The sequence below is a fragment of the Cebidichthys violaceus genome, unplaced genomic scaffold, assembly GCF_023349555.1.
Source record: "Cebidichthys violaceus isolate CVI_PGR_0920_01 unplaced genomic scaffold, fCebVio1.0.p SCAF_9, whole genome shotgun sequence".
NCBI lineage: Eukaryota > Metazoa > Chordata > Actinopteri > Perciformes > Stichaeidae > Cebidichthys > Cebidichthys violaceus.
In genome coordinates, this window is record NW_027176975.1 from 4,168,488 (window position 1) to 4,192,959 (window position 24,472).

The 24,472-nt window shown below is 42.6% G+C and overlaps 1 protein-coding gene across 1 annotated transcript in view; it reads right to left on the reverse strand.

Moving 5' to 3' along the window:
- Positions 1–24,472, reverse strand: part of ipo11 (importin 11) — a 63,403-nt gene that overhangs the window by 24,568 nt on the left and 14,363 nt on the right. Inside the window, exons 6-15 of the mRNA XM_068703496.1 lie at positions 20,788–20,920; positions 20,487–20,545; positions 14,730–14,778; positions 10,882–10,952; positions 10,403–10,595; positions 8,975–9,127; positions 8,313–8,356; positions 6,409–6,499; positions 5,201–5,248; positions 2,903–3,008 (exon numbers count right to left, since the gene is read on the reverse strand). Of these exons, the coding sequence (XP_068559597.1) occupies positions 2,903–3,008; positions 5,201–5,248; positions 6,409–6,499; positions 8,313–8,356; positions 8,975–9,127; positions 10,403–10,595; positions 10,882–10,952; positions 14,730–14,778; positions 20,487–20,545; positions 20,788–20,920 (947 nt within the window). The remainder of the gene's footprint in view (positions 1–2,902; positions 3,009–5,200; positions 5,249–6,408; positions 6,500–8,312; positions 8,357–8,974; positions 9,128–10,402; positions 10,596–10,881; positions 10,953–14,729; positions 14,779–20,486; positions 20,546–20,787; positions 20,921–24,472) is intronic.

The window sequence follows — 24,472 nt, forward strand, 5'->3', positions numbered from 1 at the left end:
TCTAATTTGAATGTGTATGGATTGCAGCATGTGGGGTGGAAACATGGGCTTTGAGAGGAACAAGGCTGGGAGGGAGGTCGCTGGTTAATTTGTTTACTGGGTGACGTTGCCGTTTACACGCAGAGAGACTTGAGCTGCGTTGAGATCAATAACAGCAACACATAAAGCCCCGGTGATGATCCCCTCCAGTTTATTCTCTGTACGATTGGGTTCCCTGTACGGACATTGATGGAGTGATTCTTTACAGCGTCGTATATCTGACCAGTAGGGATTTAATTGGGTCAAATGTCTGAGGAAGTATGTTCTCGTGAGTAAATGCATTCCACTGGGAGTTGAGAACGAGATATTGAATTGTGACAGGATGTTAAACACGATGACAGGCCGACAGCGTGATGTCAGGCACGCAAAAGGCGAACATAAGTATGCAGACACACACACACACACACACACACACACACACACACACACACACACACACAATCACACACAGACGACTAAAAATACAAGCCTCTGATTGCCACAGAATGAAGAAACTCCACTCACCATCGCCAACGCTGAATAATAAGCCACGCTCAATCTACATTCCCACTGCAGAGGACTTCTTGAAAAGACCGTGAACATCTCAAGTCTGTATGAGGAACACGGCCTGATTCAGCAGCCCACAGCAGAGGAATCAATGGGAGTTGAAAAGTTTATCTGCTGTCATTTATACAACCGCCCTAAAGACAATCCTCTTAGCACAAAGCAATAGGTTATCACACAAGGACCTCTCTGTTGCTTTAAAAAGACATTATTTGCCAGTTAACGGATAAGGATTGAGTTATCTTTTAATGAATTTCAATGGGGAGACTAAAACCAACAATGTGCTTATCTTGCACAAATCTATTAACTGTTTAGCCACTGGCTGCCTGGAGCCAGACTGTTGCATCTGATGACATCAACACGGCAAGTGTATTTGTTACTACACAACTACATTTGTGATCATTTTTATCATAGTAGGCTCTTTAGTGGGAAGACATCATCTTCAGGACTGTGCTTCCATGTTTACACTGCTTTGCTAGTTAACAATCTAAGGACTTATAATTAATAAAAAATGTGTGAATTTGCAATCTTTGAGCAACAGCAGAAGAAGAGAAATTATGGGAAAAAGAGGATCTTGAGTGGTTTTTTAATTGTGATTATTGCTTCACTGTTCTACTTTAAGTTCTCTATTCATTTCCATTTGTTACTGGGGGAGCAGAATGAATAAATGCATGTGTGTGTGTGTGTGTGTGTTTGCATTGCAGTGTGTTAGAGCACAAGAAACAGAGGTGTGGTGTTTGTGCCGTTTGCTCCTTTGGTTTTATTTCTGTACATGTCCTACTTTAAGTGGAGGCCTTACTGACATTCCTAGTCACGGTTTGTTCAAACACATAAAAAAAAATATCAACATTTTTGAATATCAAAGAGGGAAAACATGAGTTTGCAGATGAGGCGAACTTGAAAAAGACCAAAGCCAAAAAAAAGGGAACCAGGTACAAAGTGGAGGCTATATTCGCACCTGCCCTGTGTGGGAGCAGAGCCGCGCTGACGTCAGCAGTAACCTGAGAGGCCAACCTTTCGAGTGCTGCTGGGCTTTTTGTTTTGATCGTCTTGGAGTCTGCGTGAGCAGGGCACTTCTTTTGTTCTCCATATCGCTGTCAACACCTTCCCTCTGGCCACTCTCCCTCTTTCCCATCATTTTCTTTTTTTTTTTTTTTTTTTTAGACGCGGTCATCCGTCAGCTCACTCTTTATTCTTACTGCACCCGACGGTCTTCAGACCCACGATGAGGTTTGTAGACTTTGTGTCACCGTTCGATGCCGATGCGTCGGCGCTACGTACGTCCGACCGCTGCTGGAGTGATTGGTCAAGTATAAGCAGCAGTTGTTAATGTGACCACAACAGACATCGACTCCGAGCATCAGTGGGCTGCTTACGAGCCTTTTTTGGCACGCATTGACTGTGCTTGCTGACAGTAATCAATAGCTGGACAGAAGTTAATAGTCAATTAGCCTGAGTTACACTGACAGGAGTGTGTTACCTCAGCAATGCATCAGACGCCACTAATGTCTGAACGGGAGCTCGCGCGCAGTAAAACAAACAGCTGTTTAAAAAAAAAAAAAACTGCCGAGCTGGCTCAGGTCTCACCAGTATCGCTTCGAGCATCGATAACATTAGTAAGGAAAAATGCACTAAAGAGTCACCGCCTTCCTGAGGACGATGCGTTTAGAAATCATACCGCATGCCAAGTGGCCACGGGAAATAAAGAACACCTGAACAGTTCAACTCAAATCAATAACCACACTATACAAACCTTCCTCAGGGAGGACTATCACATTACATTTTTGTTTGAGACTCGTATCAGATGAGGAGCCGACTTAACTCGGATTATTTATAACGCATGAAAAAAACAACATTAAAAAGCTTGAGAAGCGTATTTGGTCCGCCTCTCTCCCACTTCGAGCTGGTATCTGATCGTGAGTAAAAAGTTTTATGATTCCTTAGTTTGTGAACATAAAATATCATGACAGGGAATAAAATGAAAGATGCTGAGGGGGCGGCTAAGGCTCAGGTGGAGGATGAGCGAACGCGGGCTCCTCCGGTCTGCGTGTTGAAGTGCCCTTGGGCGACATACCGAACCCCGAATTGGCCCAGAGGGCCGAGCCATCGGTGTGTGAGTGCGTGTAGTCCTGATGAGCAGTTTGGCACCTTGCATGGCAGCCAGTGCCATCAGTGTATTGTTGTGCAATGAATGGGCGAATGTTGACGTGAAGCGTAAAGTGCTTTGACTAGAAAGGCGCTCTCTGTAAATGCCATAACCTGCCAAGTCCATTTAAAATCAAAATGTGTGAACGTTTCAAAAGACATGTTAACACGCTACCTGTGATGGCCGACTTGCAGCTCCCCCAGAAGCTGATTCTTGAACCACTGGTCAAAGTCGACGTTGTCAAAGAGCTCATAGGCTGCCAGTCCCACTGCGTTGTATACTGCGGACAAAACAACCACAACAAGAGTCACTATCATTTAGTCACAGAAGCACGGGGAACACTGAACTTCTAAAAAGTGCAGTAAACAAACAGAATATGAGCAGTTCAGAGAGAGATTCAAAAAAGATGTACAATAACTGTTAAAAAGAAGATGGCTTATGGTTCCGAAATGAGCCTCAGAACATTTAATTCAAAACTTAAATCGTCGTGTTATTGGCTTAAAGGAAATCTCTGCATTTTGCCCCAACAGGACCTTCATGTCTGAGAGTCTAATGCTTTGAATCACACAATGTATCACTTGACGGGTCTCATTTCACTATTTAAAGTTTGACTTTTTTTATGTGGGTTCAACTGAGCTAAACATTGCATTGATCGAGTAGCCGGCGGTTGGACTGTGTTGCTTCATGTTTAGCTGGGAGCTGAACAGCTTAACTTTGCATGAAAGTACGAAGAGTCCAAATGATAGGAAAGGGATGAAGGCGGCAAATCCTGTTACTCTGGGGCTACTTCTATACAGTTCAGCCATCTCACATTCCCTAATTTATGATACCATGGGCATACATTTCTATATTATAACGATGGTTATACATTATAGATTATGTGTGTGAGTCTGTGCAGATGTAACAGTAAATGTAGAGGCCACTTAAAGGACAACAGAGAATAAAAGATGAGATGACAGGATGAGAACAATAAGATATAGACAGATAAAGGGACAGAAGCCATACAAGTGGAAGAGATGCTTCCCGTTACTGTTTTTATTTCCTCTTTAAAAGTAATGGATTCTGAGAGAAGGAGGGAAGAGAGGAGAAAATAAAGCTTTGAGAGGTTACTATTTAAAAGGTTAATAAAACCGACAGGAAATGTGTAACCAACATGCATTTCTTGGAGAGAGTCCTGTATTAGTTGTAACAGTTTAGCTTCTCTTAGAGGTCATAAGCATGGCTATCTTCTGGTTAGTCCGGCTCCCCCAAATGAGATGTTCCCACGTTTTCAATCGTGTTCTAGTCGTCCAAAACGGCCTCTCAGAGGGCTGAATGTACTGAAATACACTTCCTTCTAATGTACAATATCTTAGAAAGAGGAAGTTAATTCTGCTGTCAGTGGAGCATTAAAATGACAAACTGCAAAAAAAATATGTAGACACCTCATGGATGTCTAAAAGCACTGCTACAGGGTTGGTTTACCCTTGGTTGAACGCCAGTTAGCAGCATTTTTTAGCTATAAAAAGGATCCGAGCAGGTGGTCTTGTTTTTGTTTTTTAGCAAATACGGCCGTCACGTAGCACCGTCTATCATACATGACGAATGTCCTTACAGCATATATAGGTTTGCTTTGCTTAATGTGGTTGTTAAGGTCTTCAGCTCATTGAAGCGCGCTCAGTTCTATGTTCAACTGGGGTGTTCAGAAAAAAAAAAAACGTACGGCAGAATAATTAAGGTCAAAGTCTGTAAGTGAACTAGCGCCATTATAATTATTGACTAATTAACAAACCAGCACCTGCTGTTATTAAGTGGCACTCTGGCGCTTCAGCCAAGCTTTAACTCTCACAGTCAGAATTATATATCACCGCTGCTGCCACAGCACAGCTTCATCATCCAGCGGTGTCTGCAGGTTCATCAACACACTCTCTCTCTCTCTGTGGGCATCTGGCTTTAACAGAGGCCCTAATAGCGGGCAATCCCAACTGCCTGTGATTTAGCTGTGTATGCCATAAAAGCACCAGAGAGGGAGCCCTGACCTGCCACACAGTTATAAATACTAAAAAAGAAGCAGAGAGGGGGTGAGACAGAGAAAAGATGGGGGGGGGGGGGGAAACAAGATGTCCACGGTCATGAGAGATTAAGTGGGTGAGAGAGCAGTATAGCAAGAATGGATTACATTATGAAAATGAAACCAAAAAAAAAAAAAAAAGGGGAAATCGCTTGGTACGGTTATTATTGTCACGTCGTGATTCAGTCTTATTATCTTAGTCTGGAATGATTGGTATGCGCCCTGTGGCTCTCTTTATTCAACTCTCAATTTACTCATCTCCATCTGTTGTTTGATATTGTGGTTGGAGAATTGTAATAATAAAGCAAGTTTAACAACATTCACATTTGGTGTTTCAGATAAAAAGAGTCATTTTAGCAGAATCACACTCTTCTTATGAGTCCAAATCAGCCATTAAATACACCCGGTACGCTTCCACTCACCGGAATCCTTCATCAGCAACTGAGCCGAGTCGTCCACGTTGGTCGGGCCTGCAAAGACGGACACGTAATCTGGGTTACTTTACGGATCATCCTAATGTGCAACGCAAGCCCAAATGTTTGTCGACGGTAAAGATCTGTGTGATGCGATGGACCCGGTGACCGCATCACAACGCAGATGCGACCGTAAAACGGCCCGGATTTCACCATATCAGTCTTGTCTCAATCATTTCACTGGTCTGTTTCCTCGCTCTCTATTAGTCCTCGTTGTAAACTCAGTTCTCAAAAAAAATCAATAGCTGCCTCCCTTCAACCACAGAATTACACCAATCTGACGCCTTCCTTGCTCCAGCAGAGCCCATTTCCAATCTGTCACTTCGGCGCCTAATTCAGCAACAGAACAAGAACTACATGCCAGTGCCACCAGGGGACCAGGGGACCAGTGGCAGTGTGTGTGTGTGTGTGTGTGTGTGTGTGTGTGTGTGTGTGTGTGTGTGTGTGTGTGTGTGTGTGTGTGTGTGTGTGTGTGTGTGTGTGTGTGTGTGTGACTAGAGGATTGTGAGCGGTGTTAATGGTGGAGGGTTGTCAACAGGGATCTTGAAGGTGCTGTCAGGCCTCTAGCTTGAATGCTATTCATACTGGGACCGCTAAAGGCAACGCGAACCTAAGATTCGCCCTTTACTGTTCTCTGATCCATGAAATATGTATCACTTTTCTGAGGCCGGGCTATATTCCACGAGGGGAACGGAGTCGGACATCTGAAGCCCATTACGTATTACAGGGAAACCGATGGCATACCATGTGTGCAGCGCAAGGCCATTTACAGCACTTTGCATATTCTGAATAATGCATGAAGACAACACTGAAATGAATTAAATATTAAAATGTGATGAAGTAGATTGGGAAAAAAAAACATATTTTCATGATGTCATTGGGGTGGACAAGAATTTAAAAGACCACTCGGTATATCACAATAAAATCCAACAGCCTCCAAAACCACCACATCATTAGAATCTACACAGATTTAACATAAACCGAACTTTAAGAAGGTGAGATTTAATGCGGGACATTTGAAAGCAATAGTTGCAGCTCGGCGTACCTAATAAACTGGCAGTGGAGACATGTTTTCCTCGCATTTAGAGGGTTTGCAGAAAAGAGAGCAGACTTTGCTTTTGGCAAGAATTAATATTTGAAATTGACATTGAACTGACCTTGGAGATTCTGAACCATGTCCAGTAGCACCGGTATCAGTGTCTGGTTGTAGCTGTGGAAGATATCCAGGAACAATACTTCTGCAGAGGGCTGAAGAGAGGGAAAAGAGCAGAAGGGGGGGGACGATTAATCAGCAGAATCGGCGGTACACTGTATGCGGAAGTCATCACAAGTATCATCATTTAGTATTTTCTCCCAGCTCTCCTCATTCCCAGCGGCCCGCTTTAGTTCGGTTGAACAAGGGATGTCAGTGCACACCATCTATATACACAGAGGACATTTCATACAAAGAGGCTCATGCACAAACACAGAGAAACAACGGCAAACACTGCCTCTAGCTCCCGGTTCAATACAGAAGTCAATGTGAAGGGGATTTTTGTTTGTGTGCACTTAAATAGAGAAATGGTCGTCTCTCCGCCTTCAGTAGTTTATTGGTTTTAGCAATCACCAGAAAATCCATATCAAACAAAGCTGCAAGAAACCTGACAACATGGGCTGAGCCAACACATTAATACATGCTGCGCGCCCTACAGTGGCAGTGGGTCAGATGACACTTCTACGAGGTCACTCCGGCCTCCAACGGGTTTAAGACAAACAGGAACCCTTATAGAGGTATAGACAGGTGGTGATATTGATAGGGGGAGGTCATCTATAATCAGCCATTAGAGCTGGTGACCATGGGAGGAATAGATGCGTAGTGACATTCGATCAATGAACCATCCCGAGCACCGCAATGCGCCAACAACGAAGGTGAAAACAGGGCGGACATGATGTTTCGGACAAAATGTAAACTTAAATTAACCCGTCTTTGTGCGGAGACGTCGACGCGACTCTTTGCAAGCTTCCAAGCTTTAGGGAATGTGATCACTACTACGTTACTAATTCCATTGCGTAGTCTGAACTAAATACTTAATGTGTGAGAAAGCAACATGTACTACGAGAGAGTACTATTTAAAACTCCTGCCTGCTCCACTCCACTAGTTTGAAAATAAATCACTTTTAATAGGGCTGCTGGTGTTTCTAGCTTTAAAATTGTTTATCAGCCAACACTGACAAAAAAAGCTGATGCAATAAAAAGCAAGAAAAGTTTTAAAACCAGCTCAGTGTCTTCTATTGAGAATTCTATCTGTGAAGTAATTGATCAACTAACAAGCTATTTTCTGCTTTAAATGAACAACTTTTACAACAATCACTGACTTAATGCTCTACTGTACTCAAAAACAATGTTTGTCTTAATGATGAAAGTGGATGGATGGGGCTCAACACGAAGAGAGAAGGGGAAGACAGAAAATAATACGACTTGAATCAGAGATTACGTCACGAAAAGCTAAAGACGAGTCTGTGCCAGCGAACAAGACACAGAGCGGACGGAAAGCCCGGGGGACCGCGAGCTGTTTTATGATCAACTGCCTGCTCTGTGCCACCACATAAAACACTTTTAATGTTTAAAAAATATAGCACACACTAAAAAAAAAATAAAAAACACTAGAGGTTGTATTATCACAATTCCAATATCTTCTGCTGTTATGGTTCTATCAGTTACACGTTTATGGTTACAAAATTGTAACTTTAATCTTGGCAAACTAGACATTTTTGGTTGAAACACAGGGGACATACGAGGTGCATTTCAAACATTCCTCTTCTCACAGTTCGTAGACGCTGTCAAGCAAGTGGTACCAGAGAGGACACGCTGCTGTAAGTCTCTTTTTGTGGGAATGGTTGAGGACTGTGTGCTCAACCGGCATCACTTACAAACACAAAAGTACTTCAAATCACAGAGGACCTCTGTGTGAGTTCTTGTTCCCCTCTCTTATCAGGTAACGAATATAGTTTTGTATTGTGCATGTGTGTGTGTGTGTGTGTGTGTGTGTGTGTGTGTGTGTGTGTGTGTGTTTACACTCACCCGTAGACTGTATTTCCATGAGTCACCACCCGTTTCTTCAACAGCTGGAAGAAGAGAAGAGAGGTGTGAGGGGCTGGTGTCCCATGTAGAGCATAACCCACAAGGGTGGCTGTCTGGGTGTCTAAAACTTTATTCTGAGATGACAAATTGTTATCTATTCGGGAATGTTGCTCTGTAGGTCATAGCTGAGGCTGCGGCAGCAGGAACACCTGGATCCCGTTGTGATCGACGCATATGGGGTTCAACCGGGTCGAACGTTCGCAGCGAAAAAAGCCGCCATTGAAAATAATGATTTTCAGCTTTCTGTGTGAAAGGCGCAGAACACTGTTGATGGTTGATGTTGGGTCAAAAGTTGAATGAAAACCATACAAGTCACAATTCAAGAAATCACTATTAAGGCTATTATATATATATATATATATATATATATATGTGTTCAGCACCTCTAACCTCAATGCATGAATACAGCATCACCGCTACACAATAAAGTCGGGTAAAGCCTGCATCCAGGGCGACGTTGCTGACTTCGCCGATTGTAGAACTGGCCGACCCTCGCTATTCTGGACTTCCCAAGCACATGCCTGTTAACGCTGCCAGTCTGCGGGCCCAGATAAGTCTGCACATTTGGATTCAGCCTGCGTGTCTGGGGGATGTGTTATTACCAAAGCTCTCAGGGTCCTCTTCCCACATTGCCAGCTCTTCCTCTGTGAGAAGGAAGTAGTGTGAGACGAGCCGGCGTCCAATCTCTGTCAGCGTGGGGTGTGTGAAGAATGCCGTCTTGATCTTGTGAGCTTCCAGACTCTCCGGTTTACTGTCTGAGGGCGGCAGGGTGCAGGGAGAGGAGGGAGAGAGGGAAAAGAGGGGAAAGAAATATATTTTATTATCTCTCAAACAAGAAGTCTGCCGAGCGACAGAGTCTACTTCAAAGCTTTGAGTCTAATTTCTGGTGGAATTTACCGCATTAACAAAATGATCAGTACAAAGTACACTTAATACTTAGGATATCTAAATACAGAAGTACACTGCATGCTCAAAAGTCTGTATTTCAGGCAATAGCCTTTGTTAGAAATGGGTGATTAAAAAGGAGCATTTGATTAATCCTCTGCAGTCTACATGGTAACTTTAACATTATACAATCTATTATGATTTGTAATTAAAATTACTTTTGCCTCTGTTGCTCACTTTTTACTTTCAATTACAAAAAAAGTGGATAATTAAAGAATTTTCATTTCAACAGTCTAAATGCATTGAGCATTTTAAGAGGGGAAACAGTGCTGAAATGAAATAAAGCAAATAAGAAATTTGACTTCCTGGGCCAAACCAATACCCAAACCAACAGATTGCATTCTGTGAAACTTTCAAACCTCCACTTCACCCGTGGCCCCTGACCTCCACGTCACTACTCTGCACAGTATTGAGCTTCCTGTCCGAATACTCTCAGACACACACGGGTCCTCCTGTCAGTCCACCTGACTGACAGCACGGGCGTAATGAATAAGTCAGATGGCTGCTCTGAGCTCAGTCAGTCAAGGCTCAACTTTCCCTTTAGCTATTGACTACTGCTACTCAAAATACTTTTGTTTTCCTGTTTAGAAATTGGAAAGGGAAAGGTAACCTGAAGTCCAACTTAACTCAGCCGCCGCGGCACACTCAAACCTTTGAAAATGACACCGAAGCATTAGCTCAAGAACCCTAAAAAAAAAAACATGGCTCTGCTCTCTGTCAACTAACGGTTCGCTTCGGAGAAAAGAGCTTCAATGCAGGCACACCAAAGAGACCGTACGAGCCGGCAGAACAAAGACGGAGCGCTGCGCTCCATGGCTAATGAGGCACTGGAGGCTTGAAATAAACATGAGCCGTGGTGAGGTACCAATGATGGTATTACAGCGTAGTGTTCTTCAAAACACCGCCAGAGCTAGTGTCTCTTTCGGATGATGATTGCCTTACTTTCACTTCTTCTCATTCAAATATGCAATTTTCATCACTCGCCCACCATGTAGTTTACTCCCTTGTGTTGTCGCTCTATTCATCCTTTATCTCTTTCCCCCCCTTCCTGCTCCTCCTCTTCCCCCGCGGCCCTCATGACCTACCATCGATGTTCTTGGAAGGTTTGTAGGCATCGTTCTTCACAATCATCTTGATGAGGTTCATGCACTGAACAATGAAGCGCTCGAAGGTCACTCCCTCCCCCGCCGGCGTGAACAAGTAGCTGACGGCAAATTCCAGGGAGCGCTGGATCAGGGGTATGAACGCACATGCATGGTACTCCAGGAAGTCCAACAACTACACGGAGGGGAGGAAAAGAAGAAGGACAAACATAGAAAAGGGGAGAGGAGGAAGATGAACATTTGTTAATCGGTCCGAAATATAAAAATGACAACTACGTGGTATTTATAGTTTTACTATTAAACAAGCTATAAGAGGAATTCCGAGCATATCTATGATTCCGTCAGTGACACAGCTCTCAACATAATGACGGCTACTAGCCGCCAGTGCTAACGGGACATAAACCCACATAGAAACATACAGAGATTCCTTGCTATATAATTAGATATAGAAGTCAACTCACAACTTTGGTGTACAGTATGATCATCTTCTGCAGCTTCTCTCTGCATGTGCTGTCTGGACCAACCTGTCGAGCTGAAACACAAAGACAGCCGGAGTAGTGTTACTTAACAGCAGAAGTATTCTCAGCGTGCAGCATCCACAGGCAAGTATCATCCTTTGGAAAAATAGAGATGGTCCTTAGTTATTTAAACCCCATAGTGATTCATATGTCAATTATATGACTTGATAATAAAAGTAAGAGAGTAAGAGTAATAATTTGGTAATATATTGTATTTTATGTTTTAAATCCATTGGATTTCAATCAAAGAAATAGTTTGACATTTTGGGAAATGTGCTTTCTCACTTTACTTTAAAATGACAAAAACATCCAATATCTGACGATTGGTGAGTTAGGTGTGTTTTTTAAAGCCGACACACTGGCAGGAAGGCGGCAAAATGTATTGAAAGTCTGAACTTTCCTCTCTGGAAGTCATTTGCGATGAGCGCTGCACGTAGCCCACACGAGGAGGGACTGTGTCAGCTGTTGACAAAGACATTTTATGAGTCACAATCGTTTCAGAGGAAACCTTTTCAGAATGATGAGGCACAATAGATGAGAAATAATCTGTGTAAATAAAGTGCTGTCTGTTTCGTCCCATCAACAAAGCTATTATGGGACTTATGAAAAAGGAAAGAGAAAAAACGTTTGGAATGAAGGAGTAGGAGCAAGATTACAGGAAGGATTGGGGGGGGGGGGGGGGGGGTGATGCTAACAAGACTGCAGTTGAACATAAGGCAGATGTAAACCATACACTTTTATTGTGTTTTATTGTATTTTAATGTGCTTTTGCTTTTCTTTTTCCATCACTCTCGTTCTTGTATCGCAGACCCAATTACTTGCTATGACCGAACCTAATTTGCATTGCAGCATTGTCTACCGGGGGAGACATTAAACTCACCCGTTTTAACTGTACAGGACTCAATAAACCCCATAAAACAAGGTATAGCAAAGCATTACATCATCTCCACCACCTCCATGCAGATAAAATACAATTACAAGAGACTCTACTTAAAGCCTCAACTCATTCAGAGAAGATGGGTAAGTCAGACTCATTTGTGGGAAAATATCCTGCTGCATGGATCTGATCCCTTTGCACATTAAAATTTGATCTCAATGGTAGATCATTTATAGTTACTGGCCAGATGTATACTACTCACTAATGTGTATGCTCCCAGTAGTGATGGTGCCGCCTCGCTATTCTTTCTCAACATTCCCTTCAGACTTTAACTGCTGGCTTTATCCTCAATTGGACTGTTCATCCATCAATGTCTGTGTCTGCACAGGTAAACCAGTTCTTCATGACGGAGGTGGTGGATTCAGACATCTTGGGGCTTTTTAACTCTTCCATTAAGGGAATATTCCTTTTTCCCCAGCCAGGACTAACCGAAGGAAGGCTGTTCACCAGTCTGCTGCCAGCCCCCTCGTCCAATGTCACCTGGGACTACCCTCCACATCTAGTCAGCCACCAGTAGCAGCTCCCCCCCACCCAAATATTTACAGGTCCGTAGCTTCGCCCATGACATGGTCCCCAACCTACCCGATGATTCAATTTCAGATGATTTCCTGACACCAATCCCGACTCCAGGCTCAATTTCACATTGAAGAAACGTTGCCTCAAATGCCCACTTCATCTTGCCGCCATTTCGCGAGTCCCACGGGCCCATTACGTCAGCGTATATAATAAAGAACAGTGATGAAAAGAACTTAAAAATGAACACGAGTGACTCGGCCGCCCTGCTGTAAAACTTTGGCTCCATAAAAATCACTCACGATGCTAGAATCAATAAAGATGTCCCATGTAGTTTACTTCCTCGTCAACCTCATTGATGAAATCGGCAGGCACCATAACGCTCGCTGGCATTCCTGCAATCATTTGTGAGCAGCCGGGGCAATAGTTTCCTCTCCCCTTTATGCACACATTCATTCACAGTGACACTACACTGATTAAAAAGGTGAACTGGCTCAAAGATTGCCTTTGTCTTGCTTCTTTCACATTTAACGTCAAGCATTATGTAAAATCAAAACAACGTTGCGTTTTATTGACTTTGTGTCCGTGCCGCCGTTTCCTTGTCTGCGGGTGCGTGACAGCCGGTATATGTAAGCGGATGGTGCGTAAAGTCACTGAGGTCACACACCTGACCCAGCGAAACCCGCTAATAAAATACACGGACAGAGACAGATGAACAAAAACGAAGATAGGAAATGAAACTATTCGTTATTTCTGACAGATGTGTAACCTTGAAAAAGAAGTTTTCAACAGCGTGGTGATTGACAGTGACTGACCCGGCTGCAGGACAAACATCTAACGGGGAGAGCCAGACATCTGAATGGACCACAAAGACTGCCCCCAAAAACAGCAGTTTATATAGCTGACCTTATCAGTCTGTGCAGAGCTGATATTTCTCCCCAACCCGGCCGTGAGCTGCCTTGCCATTTCCCCTATCTGCCATGCCCAAATACCAACAGGACCCTGACCTTGTCTCTATTGCCATCAGCAGAGTAAATATTGGAAGTGATAGTTGTGGCTGATGATATTTCTGGCTAAAAAAAAATCTGCTGCTGTGGTAGATTGTGGAGTTGTGTCTGAGACTTATCTCTCAGCCACTGGGCGTTATCATGAAAAAGAAGAAAAGGGGAACGTTGATAGTGAAATCAAAACGGGGAAATTGAGCAAACATATTTGCCACTGAACTGGGCAGCTTCCACTTAAAGGGTGTCGCTCAGTGGGCGTCTCTACCGCGTGAACTTTATAAAGGGACGAAGAAACGTTTTTTTAATGAACTTTAAATTGATGTTATCATTCAGAGGGAAAGGTACAACGTAACAGGTGACATGACCAAGAGCCTTTAAGGAACTCATGAACTTCGTCACAACTGCATGTCCAAAATAAGCCGTGGAAGAACAACTATCTTAATCAGACACTTATTATATTGTATTATAAGAGTAATCGCAGTGATCAGGTGGTCTGACCAGAAGTCCAGAGACCAGGAGTGAATAAAGTAGCTAGAATATTTGGCTAATTGATCGCACTTACAGTTATAAAAAAATAGATTAAAAACTAAATATTGTTCCTTTTGGTATAAACTGACAAAACATCAGAAAAAGACTAGAATTGCCACCTCGCGGTTGTGTGCCTCCACCAAGCGGTCATGTTGCCGTTGACATCCATGTCTGTCCAAAATGTCATCACTTCATCATTTCATCCTATTGGACATTTGTGTGAAATTGTCTTAATTAGCATATCAGTTTTCTGAGGCAATGGTGACCGTTCACGCGATTCTAAAAAAAACGTGTTCACGAAAATAACCCAGACGGACGGACAGATATACTTGTTGTAAGGACAACCTGAAAACATAATGCCTTACCATGCCAAGTGTGTGTTAATATAGGGTAATTCCTGTGAAGGGGGTTTGCCCCGAAGTTAGCGACATTCAAGAGCCACATCTAGGGATAAGATTCAGGACATTGGTCGAGTCTTTGGGTTGACATCATACAGGTTTGAACATTTTTACACTGGCCCAACCCTAACATCTTACAACCAAAATCAATTCAGTCCATGAATTAAAAATCTTGACCTAATGTGTATTAACTTAGACTGAAAACCACGGCCTTAGGATGACTCTGCCTGAGCTTTCAAATTTGCAACCTACGTCATGCAACGCTATCGTGAGACCTTGGAGTCTGTGTACCATACAGTCTCTTAAGTAGGAGCATTAATATTAGGCACCAGTAAGTGAGTTTGTTTACTGAAGGGAGAAGCCTCAGACCAGAGATCCGGGAAAAAGAAAGAAAGAGAGACGAGTACTCACAGCATTCCAAGAACTGTTTTAGCCTCTCAAACACTGCATTCAGGAAACCCTGAAAGGGAAGAGATGAAGAGAAGATGAGACCAAGTTTAATCTCTGACATTTCTGCAGTTGAATCGCTCGTGACTGCTTCATCAGTATTGCTCAGAAGCAGATCTATTAACAGAGGAATAACTTTAGCAATGTGTCAGCTACACAGTATGGAAGAGAATCAATTTTCTGTAGCCGGGTGTAGACGTGGCTTAGCATGGGAAATTAGATGATAGATGGAGATGCAATCGGTTTAGTTCTGCGTTCATGTTCAGCCACAAAGTCAACAGCAGCGCCATTAATCACACAGCCCCGGCCTGTAAGTAAAGCTCCTGACAGAGTCTAGTGGAGAAAGAGGGGGGGGTCACGAGAGACGATGAAGAACAAGATACATGGCAGGCGTTTGTTAGGCTAATGGAGGAATTTAGAAAAACAGGAGGGGGAGGCAAGGAGGTTGAAATAAAACAGGAAAAATACTTAAATAGAGCATGCAGGAAATTATAAAACAAATAATGCAAAAGGGAGCACAAAATAGAAGTTTTCAGCTGAACAAGTCCTGATGGAAAAGGTCAGACAACTACAGAGGAAGAGGAGCGAGGCTCGTGGCCCAGCAGGGGAACAATACACCAGGATGAAGTGAAGAGTTAATGAATGTCAGCAAAATAGATGGAGGTGGTAACAAAAGGATGGGTGCAGTGGGCATTGAATGCGCGCGTCAGCAGTAATGTGAGCAGTAGTTTGTAAAGCTGGATGAGAAAGTCAACAGAACAACCAAGTTCAATCTGAGAGAGAATCTTAAGGAAGAAGAGTGGGAAGCAATTTGAGAATACAATTTGGTGAATGTTTTCGCTGTGTGTGTGTTCTTTAAGAGTATAAATGCACAGACTTTGCTTCAGGTTGATTTTGCAGTGGGTTGTTTAGTCTCAACTGGAATCAATAATCTATAAACTGCTTTGGGAATGACACAAAGACGCTTGTTAATGCCTGGATGTTGCAAACAGACCTACTGAGAATGAAGAACATGTCTAGGAATGTCTAGGTTTTTTTTGTTCCTGATCAACTGAGATGTCTATTTTCACCCCATGCAGTGATGGTTTGACAACCAAGCCAGGACGACAAACCACACATTTTTAAAGTAAGTTAGTTTTAAAAGAAAACTTTAAATTCATCACTGTGGCAGCCTGTGGGAAAAACTGACAATGGTCTTCATTTTCAGCGTCTCCAGCAGTGCTGTCGCTGTGGCGACGGTTCACGTCGAGTGTGAAGACACTGGCTTTGTCAGGATATATACACGACTTGTTAGTAGTCTGTATTTGTGGTCCAAAGAACACAATGGAAAGGCAAACAAAACAACATACCCAAGCATTTCCATTGAGACTTAAGACTTTTTTTCTTTTTTTTCCAATCAAAAACTTGCAACTGGCAAAACAAACAACTATGGTGCCAGTTTGCTGTATATATCAGCTGGGTGGGTCAGGGCCCTCACATATATTTGGAGGCAACATTGTTTTAAATTTAACTGATGAATTTATGAAAAGTACTTCAGTCACATCTTTTCATACAAGTTTTATGATTTATGTTGTATCAAAGAACTAGAAATAAAACATCCAAAACCACCAAAATAAAATGCACAAACATTGGCTCCAGTACATTTGGAAACATTAAATCTTCCATAAATATCCAACTTCCAACATGGTTCCATCGGTGCGCAGGGGGGGAACAAGTTGAGGGTCAAAGTTTCAAGAAGCTCACTATTGTCCTCATCCCAAAAAGACCAACGCCCTCTGCTGATTGACCCCCCCCCCCACCTGGACCGGAGGAACACGTATGTGAGACTGTTGTTCATAGACTATAGTTCACCGTTCAACGCCCATTGTGCCCTCCAAGCTCGCCATCGTGCTCAGAGACCCGGGGCTCAACGGCGTCCTCTGTGATGAGATCTTGGGCTTCCTGATGGGCAGACACCCCAGGATGTGATGATCGGCACCACCATAGCCTCCACCCTGAACAACACTGGCGCCCACAAAGCTATGTGCCAAGCACTCTCCTGCACTCCGGTTCACAGCTCCAACACCCTCATTAAGATCGCTGATGACACAAACGTCATTGGCCTGAATGTCAGAGCCCTGACATCTTGGTGCCGGGACAACGTCCTCCATCTCCACCACTGCAAAACAAAGGAGCCGATTGTGGACTACAGAAAAGAGAAAGGGAGGAAGACACGCCGCCATCTCCATCAACGGGACTATGCTGGAGAGAGTCAGCGGCTTCAGGTTCCTCTGGGTTCACGTGGACCACAGGATACTCTGCAACTTCTACGGTGCACCACAGAGTATCCAGACCTGCTGCACCACCGCCTGGTACGGCAGTTCCACCGCGCTTAAATGTAAGGCTCTACAAGGTGTTGAAAACCACACTCAAGATTTTGGACTGCTTTTGAAAATATTGTGTATTTGATAACAACTTGGAACTTGAAAGTCTACAAAAACAACAAATTAGATGGTAAAGAAAAGCCAGAGCCTATTCACAGCAAGATTGCTATTGCACATTATGCGTAATTAGCAGATACAGGACCGGCTTATTATAAAGATTCACTGTTACAGTTCAGGCCCAATGCACTGCAGATCATGACTGAGTTAAACAGTTTCTCCCCCGTAGATCGGTTCACTCAGTTCGCTGCAGGTTGCTAAATGACTTCTTCGGTAAACAACCTGCAGACTCGCTTTCCTAAAGAAAAATAATCTTGGAACATATTTTAAAAATTAATGATTTTAACAGTTTTCTCAGCAGCATACCCAGATGATAAGCCATCAACACCTTGATGAACTAATCGATGAGTCGGCTAAAAAGAGAAAGACATCTTTAAACCATCGCATGACATATTTGAAAAATGGTTGCGTGAAATCATCCGTTAAGGACCGTGTTAAACTAAAAAGAAATCTCAGGGAGTAGTTGATAACTGGATGAGGATTCCCATTGCCAGATTGAAAAGGCTTAACCTGTGACAGTGTAGTGAATACCTGAATTAATCAATGAGTCCTATTCAGGAAAAAGGGTTCATTAAAGTGAAACCAGTAATTGCATCCCATATATTTAAATGGAATTATCCCCGTCTGATTCGCCTCACCTGTTCCTATTAACAACAATTAACTCTCTTTCAGTTTCATTTGTTCCAGATCATGGAAGCTGACGGCAGATAAATCCAGGTTGAGATGTGAACACTGGTGATTACACACAAGTGTGTGTTTAGTCAATGGAAGACATGAATGAACTGTGTCTGTTATGGTTTGTACCAAAAAAGACAAATCCTGAATGATTAAATTGTACTACTGGACACAAGAGGTTCCCTACTTTTCAGTGTTCAGATGTATACATCACATTTATTAAATATGAGTTGCATATTGGACTATGATTGCCTTCTAAACCAGTTGAGTGACGACAGAGAAGGTTTCCCCTTCAGCAGTTAGATGTTAAAACAACCTTCCATGGTCAAAAGTTATTGTTTTTGAAATAGTATAAAGTATAGCCATGGCCTGAGAATTGAGAAAGAAGCCAGGTTTACAGTGGACATATCTCTGTGTTAACCCCTCAGCTGGATAAAATGAATGAAAAGTGGTATCGACAAGTTAAAGTAGGAAGTAGTGAGTATATCAGCATCAACATCCGAGCAGAAAACATTAGCTCCAAGCCATTTTCTGCTCAGTGATGTGGAATAACCAGGGACAGCTCGAGGCAAATTACAGTTTAATGTGACCGTTCCAACCAGCATACGGCCTTCAGCCTGCCAGCTAAGAGTCGTCTCGTTAGTCGAATGGTGGAGCACAGTCGACACATTTACTTCTACGTCATAAAATGTACCTTCCAACTCCTGCCTGAGACAAAAAAACAAACCAAAAAGTAGTAGAGAGTAGAGAGTGACAAAGAGAGCACAGTAGCAACTCACTGAACTATGATTGTACGTACTGTATGTCAAGAACACTTCTCTGTATTATCACTTGTGATCAATTCAGTCGATAATGACAGAAGGATACCAAGCAATTCTGTAAAGATGGTATAAAATTGTATATTTTGTTCAACCAGTTGAGTAAAAATTGTACAATTCATAACGATAAAAAAAACTGACAAAAGCTAGCAAAACCTCATTTTTAAGCCATAATCATGTGTTCTTTCTCCCTTTCTCAATATTCTATTAGAGTTCTTCAACAACAAGGATTCAAGAGTTCTTATGTGACGAACAACATGTTACCTGTTCTTTGTTAGTACAGTATTGAAGTCGTCAGGTTGCCTTGCCTTTATTTGAAAAGTAATCCCTGTGCGCTCTTGTTCACTATCACTACTGTTCAGAAGATTACAATCACCTGTTATACTGGTGTTTTTACTCCTTCCTTAAATAAGTCATTTTATTAAACTATTCATAGAAAAACAGTATTATTCATAAACCAAATGTTTTATTTACATTTGAAATAGTTTGGGCCTTAAAAATAAGAAACATCAAAAGACAATAGTGCTGATCCTACACTAACCCTCTGTTTACCAAAGCAACACGTGCGTTAATACCAGCTTCTTACGGGTATTATTGAGCAAAAGACAATGAGACAGGAACTCGCTCCTAATTCAATCCAATTAAAATAGCTTTATTCTATTCTTATTTAACTGTTGCTCAGAGGGATCATCGTCGCTTTCTGCCCTTGTAATTGTCTGTCTGGTTGAACGTTGTACAGGGTTTTTGTTCTCCGTGTACAAAACGTTCCTTTTTTTCGCAAACCCTTCATTAAAAAAAATAACATCTATTTGTAAAGAGGACTTTCTAAAACCTCAAAACATAAAAGACGATACAAAAAGGTATAAAGAAATCCTCTCAGCTATCTTGACTGTGTTGAATCAAGCTTTTGTGGCAGATGATTCCAGATATATTTCAACACAGGTGTACGCCAGTCAACAGTGACATTTATCAATCAATAAATCAAGCGCATAACTGCCAGACTGAGAACAATGATTAGATCTTCCTGGTGTCACACAGTGAACTGTAGTCTGAGGCTGAACGTCCCTGAAGGCCACACAGGTGTCGTCTCAAGCTTAACTCAACTCCTCCATAACTTATTACATTATTACATGACTGCACAGCGCGTTCAAGGAACACTGTTGTAGCTAGAGGTTGTTTGGGCTCAGGTGTATAAGCTCTCTCTATTCATTATTATTATTATTACTTCAGTACCCGGCCACACCCTGGAGATTTCTATGATTAAAATGTCAAGCTCAATCCAAGGGTATGTTTCTTTAACATAAAGAATAATCTTAAAAATGAAATCTATCTATCTTTCGCCATTATTCTTTTAAAGCATATATTGATATTCTTTCACCAAACCTTGAATGGCAAAACAGGAAGTTCACAGGGCTGGGACAAATGATTCCATTAACTCTAAGCCATGAGGAACCTAAACCCCATCCAGGCACATGCTTTCGATATTTCTTTCTAAACCAGAGAGATTTAAACTAAATGAAATGAACAGTTTCACGGAGTTGGACTTTCTTCACACAGAGTGGGTGAAGAGCTCATACAGAACCGTCGAGTCTTTGAACCAAGACAAGGCTTAAGGCACTTTCGATCTTTCCCCGGCCATCCGCACACACTGCACACTGTGATTGGAGTCATTTTCAACTCAAAACAAACCGACAGCAAAAAACATTTTTAGAAAGCATGAGAGCTCCTTAAAATAACTCAAGACTCACCATCACTTCCATGTTCTGCTGTGGCTCTTGAAATCCGAAGACTGTCAACTTGCGAAGCACTGAGAGGGGCGGACAGAGAATGAGGGATTAGTATGCACGATAGACGCCGATTCAAAATGAATCTCCGCTTAATCGATGTTTGACAAAGTAGCAGCACATATGAATATTCACAGAAGCTAACATGCTGTCCTCTTAATCAACTTGTTGTAGGTGGAATCATGAAATAAAAAGGCATTATGATACGGAGTGAGCATTATGTATGTCTTTGCGGTCGTGTCTGCATGAATGCGAATGTCGCTACCTTTAAGAGAGAGCAGCGTCCTCTCCAGCGAGCCGAGCGCCGCGGCCTCATCTCTGGCACAGATCTGCTGGAGGAAGCAGTCGGTGTGATGGCTCCACAGGGAGCACGCAAAGCTGTAGATGCCCGACGCCAGCTGCCAACACACACACACACACACAAACAAACAGCACAGTCAATCACACACATCAAAATGACTCTGGATCGGTGATCACATTTGAAAAACGGGCATCTGAGGTCATTCTGGTGAACATGTGGAGTGAATGGCAATTGTGTCTCCCGATAACGTCAGAGACTCGGTTACAGCGATGCCGACGCAAACACAAACACAGACCAAACAGGGAGAGGGAGTCTCAGGTCTAATTCAGCTCTAAATGAACTTCCTATTACAGTCGCTGCCATAACATTGAGCCCAAACCAATTACATTTTCCTCCATGAATGCATTCTCCTGTAAAGATAATCAAAAAGGGGAGACAAAAGTACTCTCCGTCCCATCGACTGTGCAGTGTGTAGTCTGGCCCAGTAGCTCAGACAATATCCAATCTGCCACGGCGCAACAATGAGCTTCGGATTACGCTTCGGTCGGTGTGTTTTCCTAAAAAGAATGAACAGAAGTGAAACGAGGTAAACAGTGCATCTCGGTGACTATCCAAACACAGTGCCTCCATATTCAAGCATTTCCACGTGAGAAGCTTGAAGGACGCTACACTACCAGCTGTTCTGACTGTGTTAACTGTGATAGTTAAAGTCATTTCTGCTACTTGATTGAGGCAAACACACCGAAAATGAGTTTGTGGAACCGAACAACTCGTTGACAATAGAACTATGTGTGAGGGGTAACACTTGGGGAAGGATCTATGAAGCAGTGGTTAGGTTGGTGATGTGTGCCGAGCGAAAGAGAAATCCCTACTTTGACAGCACAGCATGGGCTTTGATACGTTCTTTACAGAAAACTGCAAGGCTAGCCATTTTCTTCTTTGGAGAGATTTCTCTCAAGCTTGGCACTTTCAATTCCTCCAGATACCAGGCTAATCCAACGCGTGGAACCTAAAAGTGATGAATCAAGTTTGGGGAAACAATCTAAAAATTCTTCTTTCGACTTTCGGCACTCTCGGTGTGCCGTTGTTAATGGGATGTAAGGTCGTTTGGAACTGTATTCTGCATGGCCAAAACCATGGGCTCCATGAAACACGGACGCAAATGACAAAGTTTGATCATAAAAAACTGGATCAGAAATGGAGGGTTTGTGGGTGCAATTCATTTTTTTATAATTAAAAAATATTTTAAATGGATTTCAACGGGTCCTACCTACCTACACATGATACATGGGTGTTTTTTCCAAATGTGATGGGACTTACTAATGCATGTTTGCTTAATAAGCACCAATTGATTGAACCTTTGTCCCCACAAGGGGACAAAGGTTCAGCTCCTGATGCCTCGTTGTGACACATTTTGTGTGTAAAGGACAACAGGATTTATACCTTGAATGTATTATAATTCTGAAGTACGGCATAAATCTAATTTCTCAATTAGAGCCGTCACCTCCCTAATGCTTCACTCACACAAGTGTAAGTGTGTGTGTGTGTGTGTGTGTGTGTGTGTGTGTGTGTGTGTGTGTGAGAGAGAGACAAGGCACAGATTAGATATCCCATGCAGTGCATGATAAAACTCTACAACAAGCCCTGTGATCTTCGATACAAAAGGGACCCAATAAACAGCTTTTATTATTCAAACTTTTCTTACTTAAACTTATCAGCTATAGGCACAGCTTCCCACACTTGAACACATGGATTGAGCCTCAGTCCACTCTCCTGATAAACAAGAGTCCGTCCATTAAGGCTCCATTGTTATATCTTTAAAGAAGTGGGCCACACTCAGAACGTCTGCTATTAGGCTGATTACTGGAGATCGGATGCCATCTGAATTCCAATTAATGAGTTTTTGGAATTGTTGCTGAATTATTCAAGTGAGAATTCTAATGCGTCTAAGTATCAATTGTTTTTCCCACCCATGTGGCGCCTGTGTGTGTCTGTGTGTGTGTCTGCAAAACTCTACACACTGCAAAACGTGTGTATATATCAGTGTGTTTGCTTCCTTTCACAACTGCAGACTGAGACAACAGAGAGGCAAATTTCAATAAACGCAAACAATTCCTCCGTCTGCGAGCCGATTCCCTATTCCAGGAGGAAGAGCTCGTAAACCGAAAGCCATCCAAGAAAAGCGCAGCTCGTTTCGTCTGTTTATGAATACCCATCCAGTGGGAAATTGCCCCTCTATTGCTCCTCAAAAGCACAAAGCCAGACGCTGGTTATCACCTGCCCCATTCCTCTCTTAACTTACTGCGTGTGTGTGTGAGAGTCACAAAAAGCAAAACGAGCTCAACACAACGCTGGCTCTTTACAACAATGCATCGTCTTCATGGTCTAAGGTTTCAGATTTAGGCGGAAATAGGACATTTTTTTCAAGAAGTGGTTACCAGTACCACTTTTAATTTCTATAGAAAAATCTGTTTTCTCAGTACAAAACTAATTATCAAGTTTAGAGTGAAAACATTCTGCAATGTGTTACCAGAACAACTACCTTTGTGAGCTCATGTAAGCTTTGGAATACACACGAGAGTGAGGAGAGTAAGTGGAAGACAGTTGAAGCTCTGGGTTGATTGTTCATAAATACAATTGTTGTGTTAAGAGTACTATTCTGTGTGTGTGTGTGTGTGTGTGTGTGTGTGTGTGTGTGTGTGTGTGTGTGTGTGTGTGTGGAATTATTTACATCATTGTGGTATATCTATATAATAAATATTCTATTGCTCTCTCTCTCAGCGTGGTTTAAAGGTGCTTGACAATTAGTGAACTTAAGGTCCTTAAGATTAAGATTCATATACATTTGTATCTTACCTTCCATGCTACTGCTGTGGCAAAATCAACCACAGTTCAATTGTTGGATTTAAACTGCTAAATGATCCTTTTTAGTGGCAGAGAGACTCCATTTTTCAGTTGCACAACTGCATTATGCAACACTTGCGTTGAGGCTAATTTCTCCTGAATCAATTTTCAAGATAAATGTTTGTTTGATTGTGGTTTTCCTCTTGCTTACTCTGTGTTTTCATTATATTTGGGGAGAAACTTTATTTTATGTTTTACAGATAAAAGGCAGCAGGCGCTGAGCATTTCTCCTTCATCCAGTTCCCTCCTCACTTTCTCCTCTTCTTTCTAAGACGGCATTACTCCAGAACCTCTCCTTACGTGATCACTCCTCCTGTCACCAGCAGCCCTCGGTTGCTTCAATCACTCCTTCTCCTACACACCGTGATTCCTTATCACCTCCTCTTTCCCTTTTTTTTTTTTTTTCCTCCCACTATCTGCTTAGCTCCGTGTCGGGGCGAACGAGTGGAGTTCGAAGCCTCGGCATCAGCAAGTGGGCCAGAAAAAAAACAAAGCGCTGGTTGAAGAGCCGCCGTCGGTGCATCATCTCCCGTGATGCAGTCAACATGGTCTACCAACTGTTTCAGCTCGGGCGAAAGGACCGGAGAGAAGAGCGCACTCATCGAGCACAAGAAGACACAGACGCCCACACACACGTAACAGCACTTCTGTACACATTACGTCCGGGCTAAATGGGGCGAAGCAACAAAAAAAACAAAAAAAAAACGGTGTAAACATAGAGGGAAAAAGAGTGAGCTTATAAGTG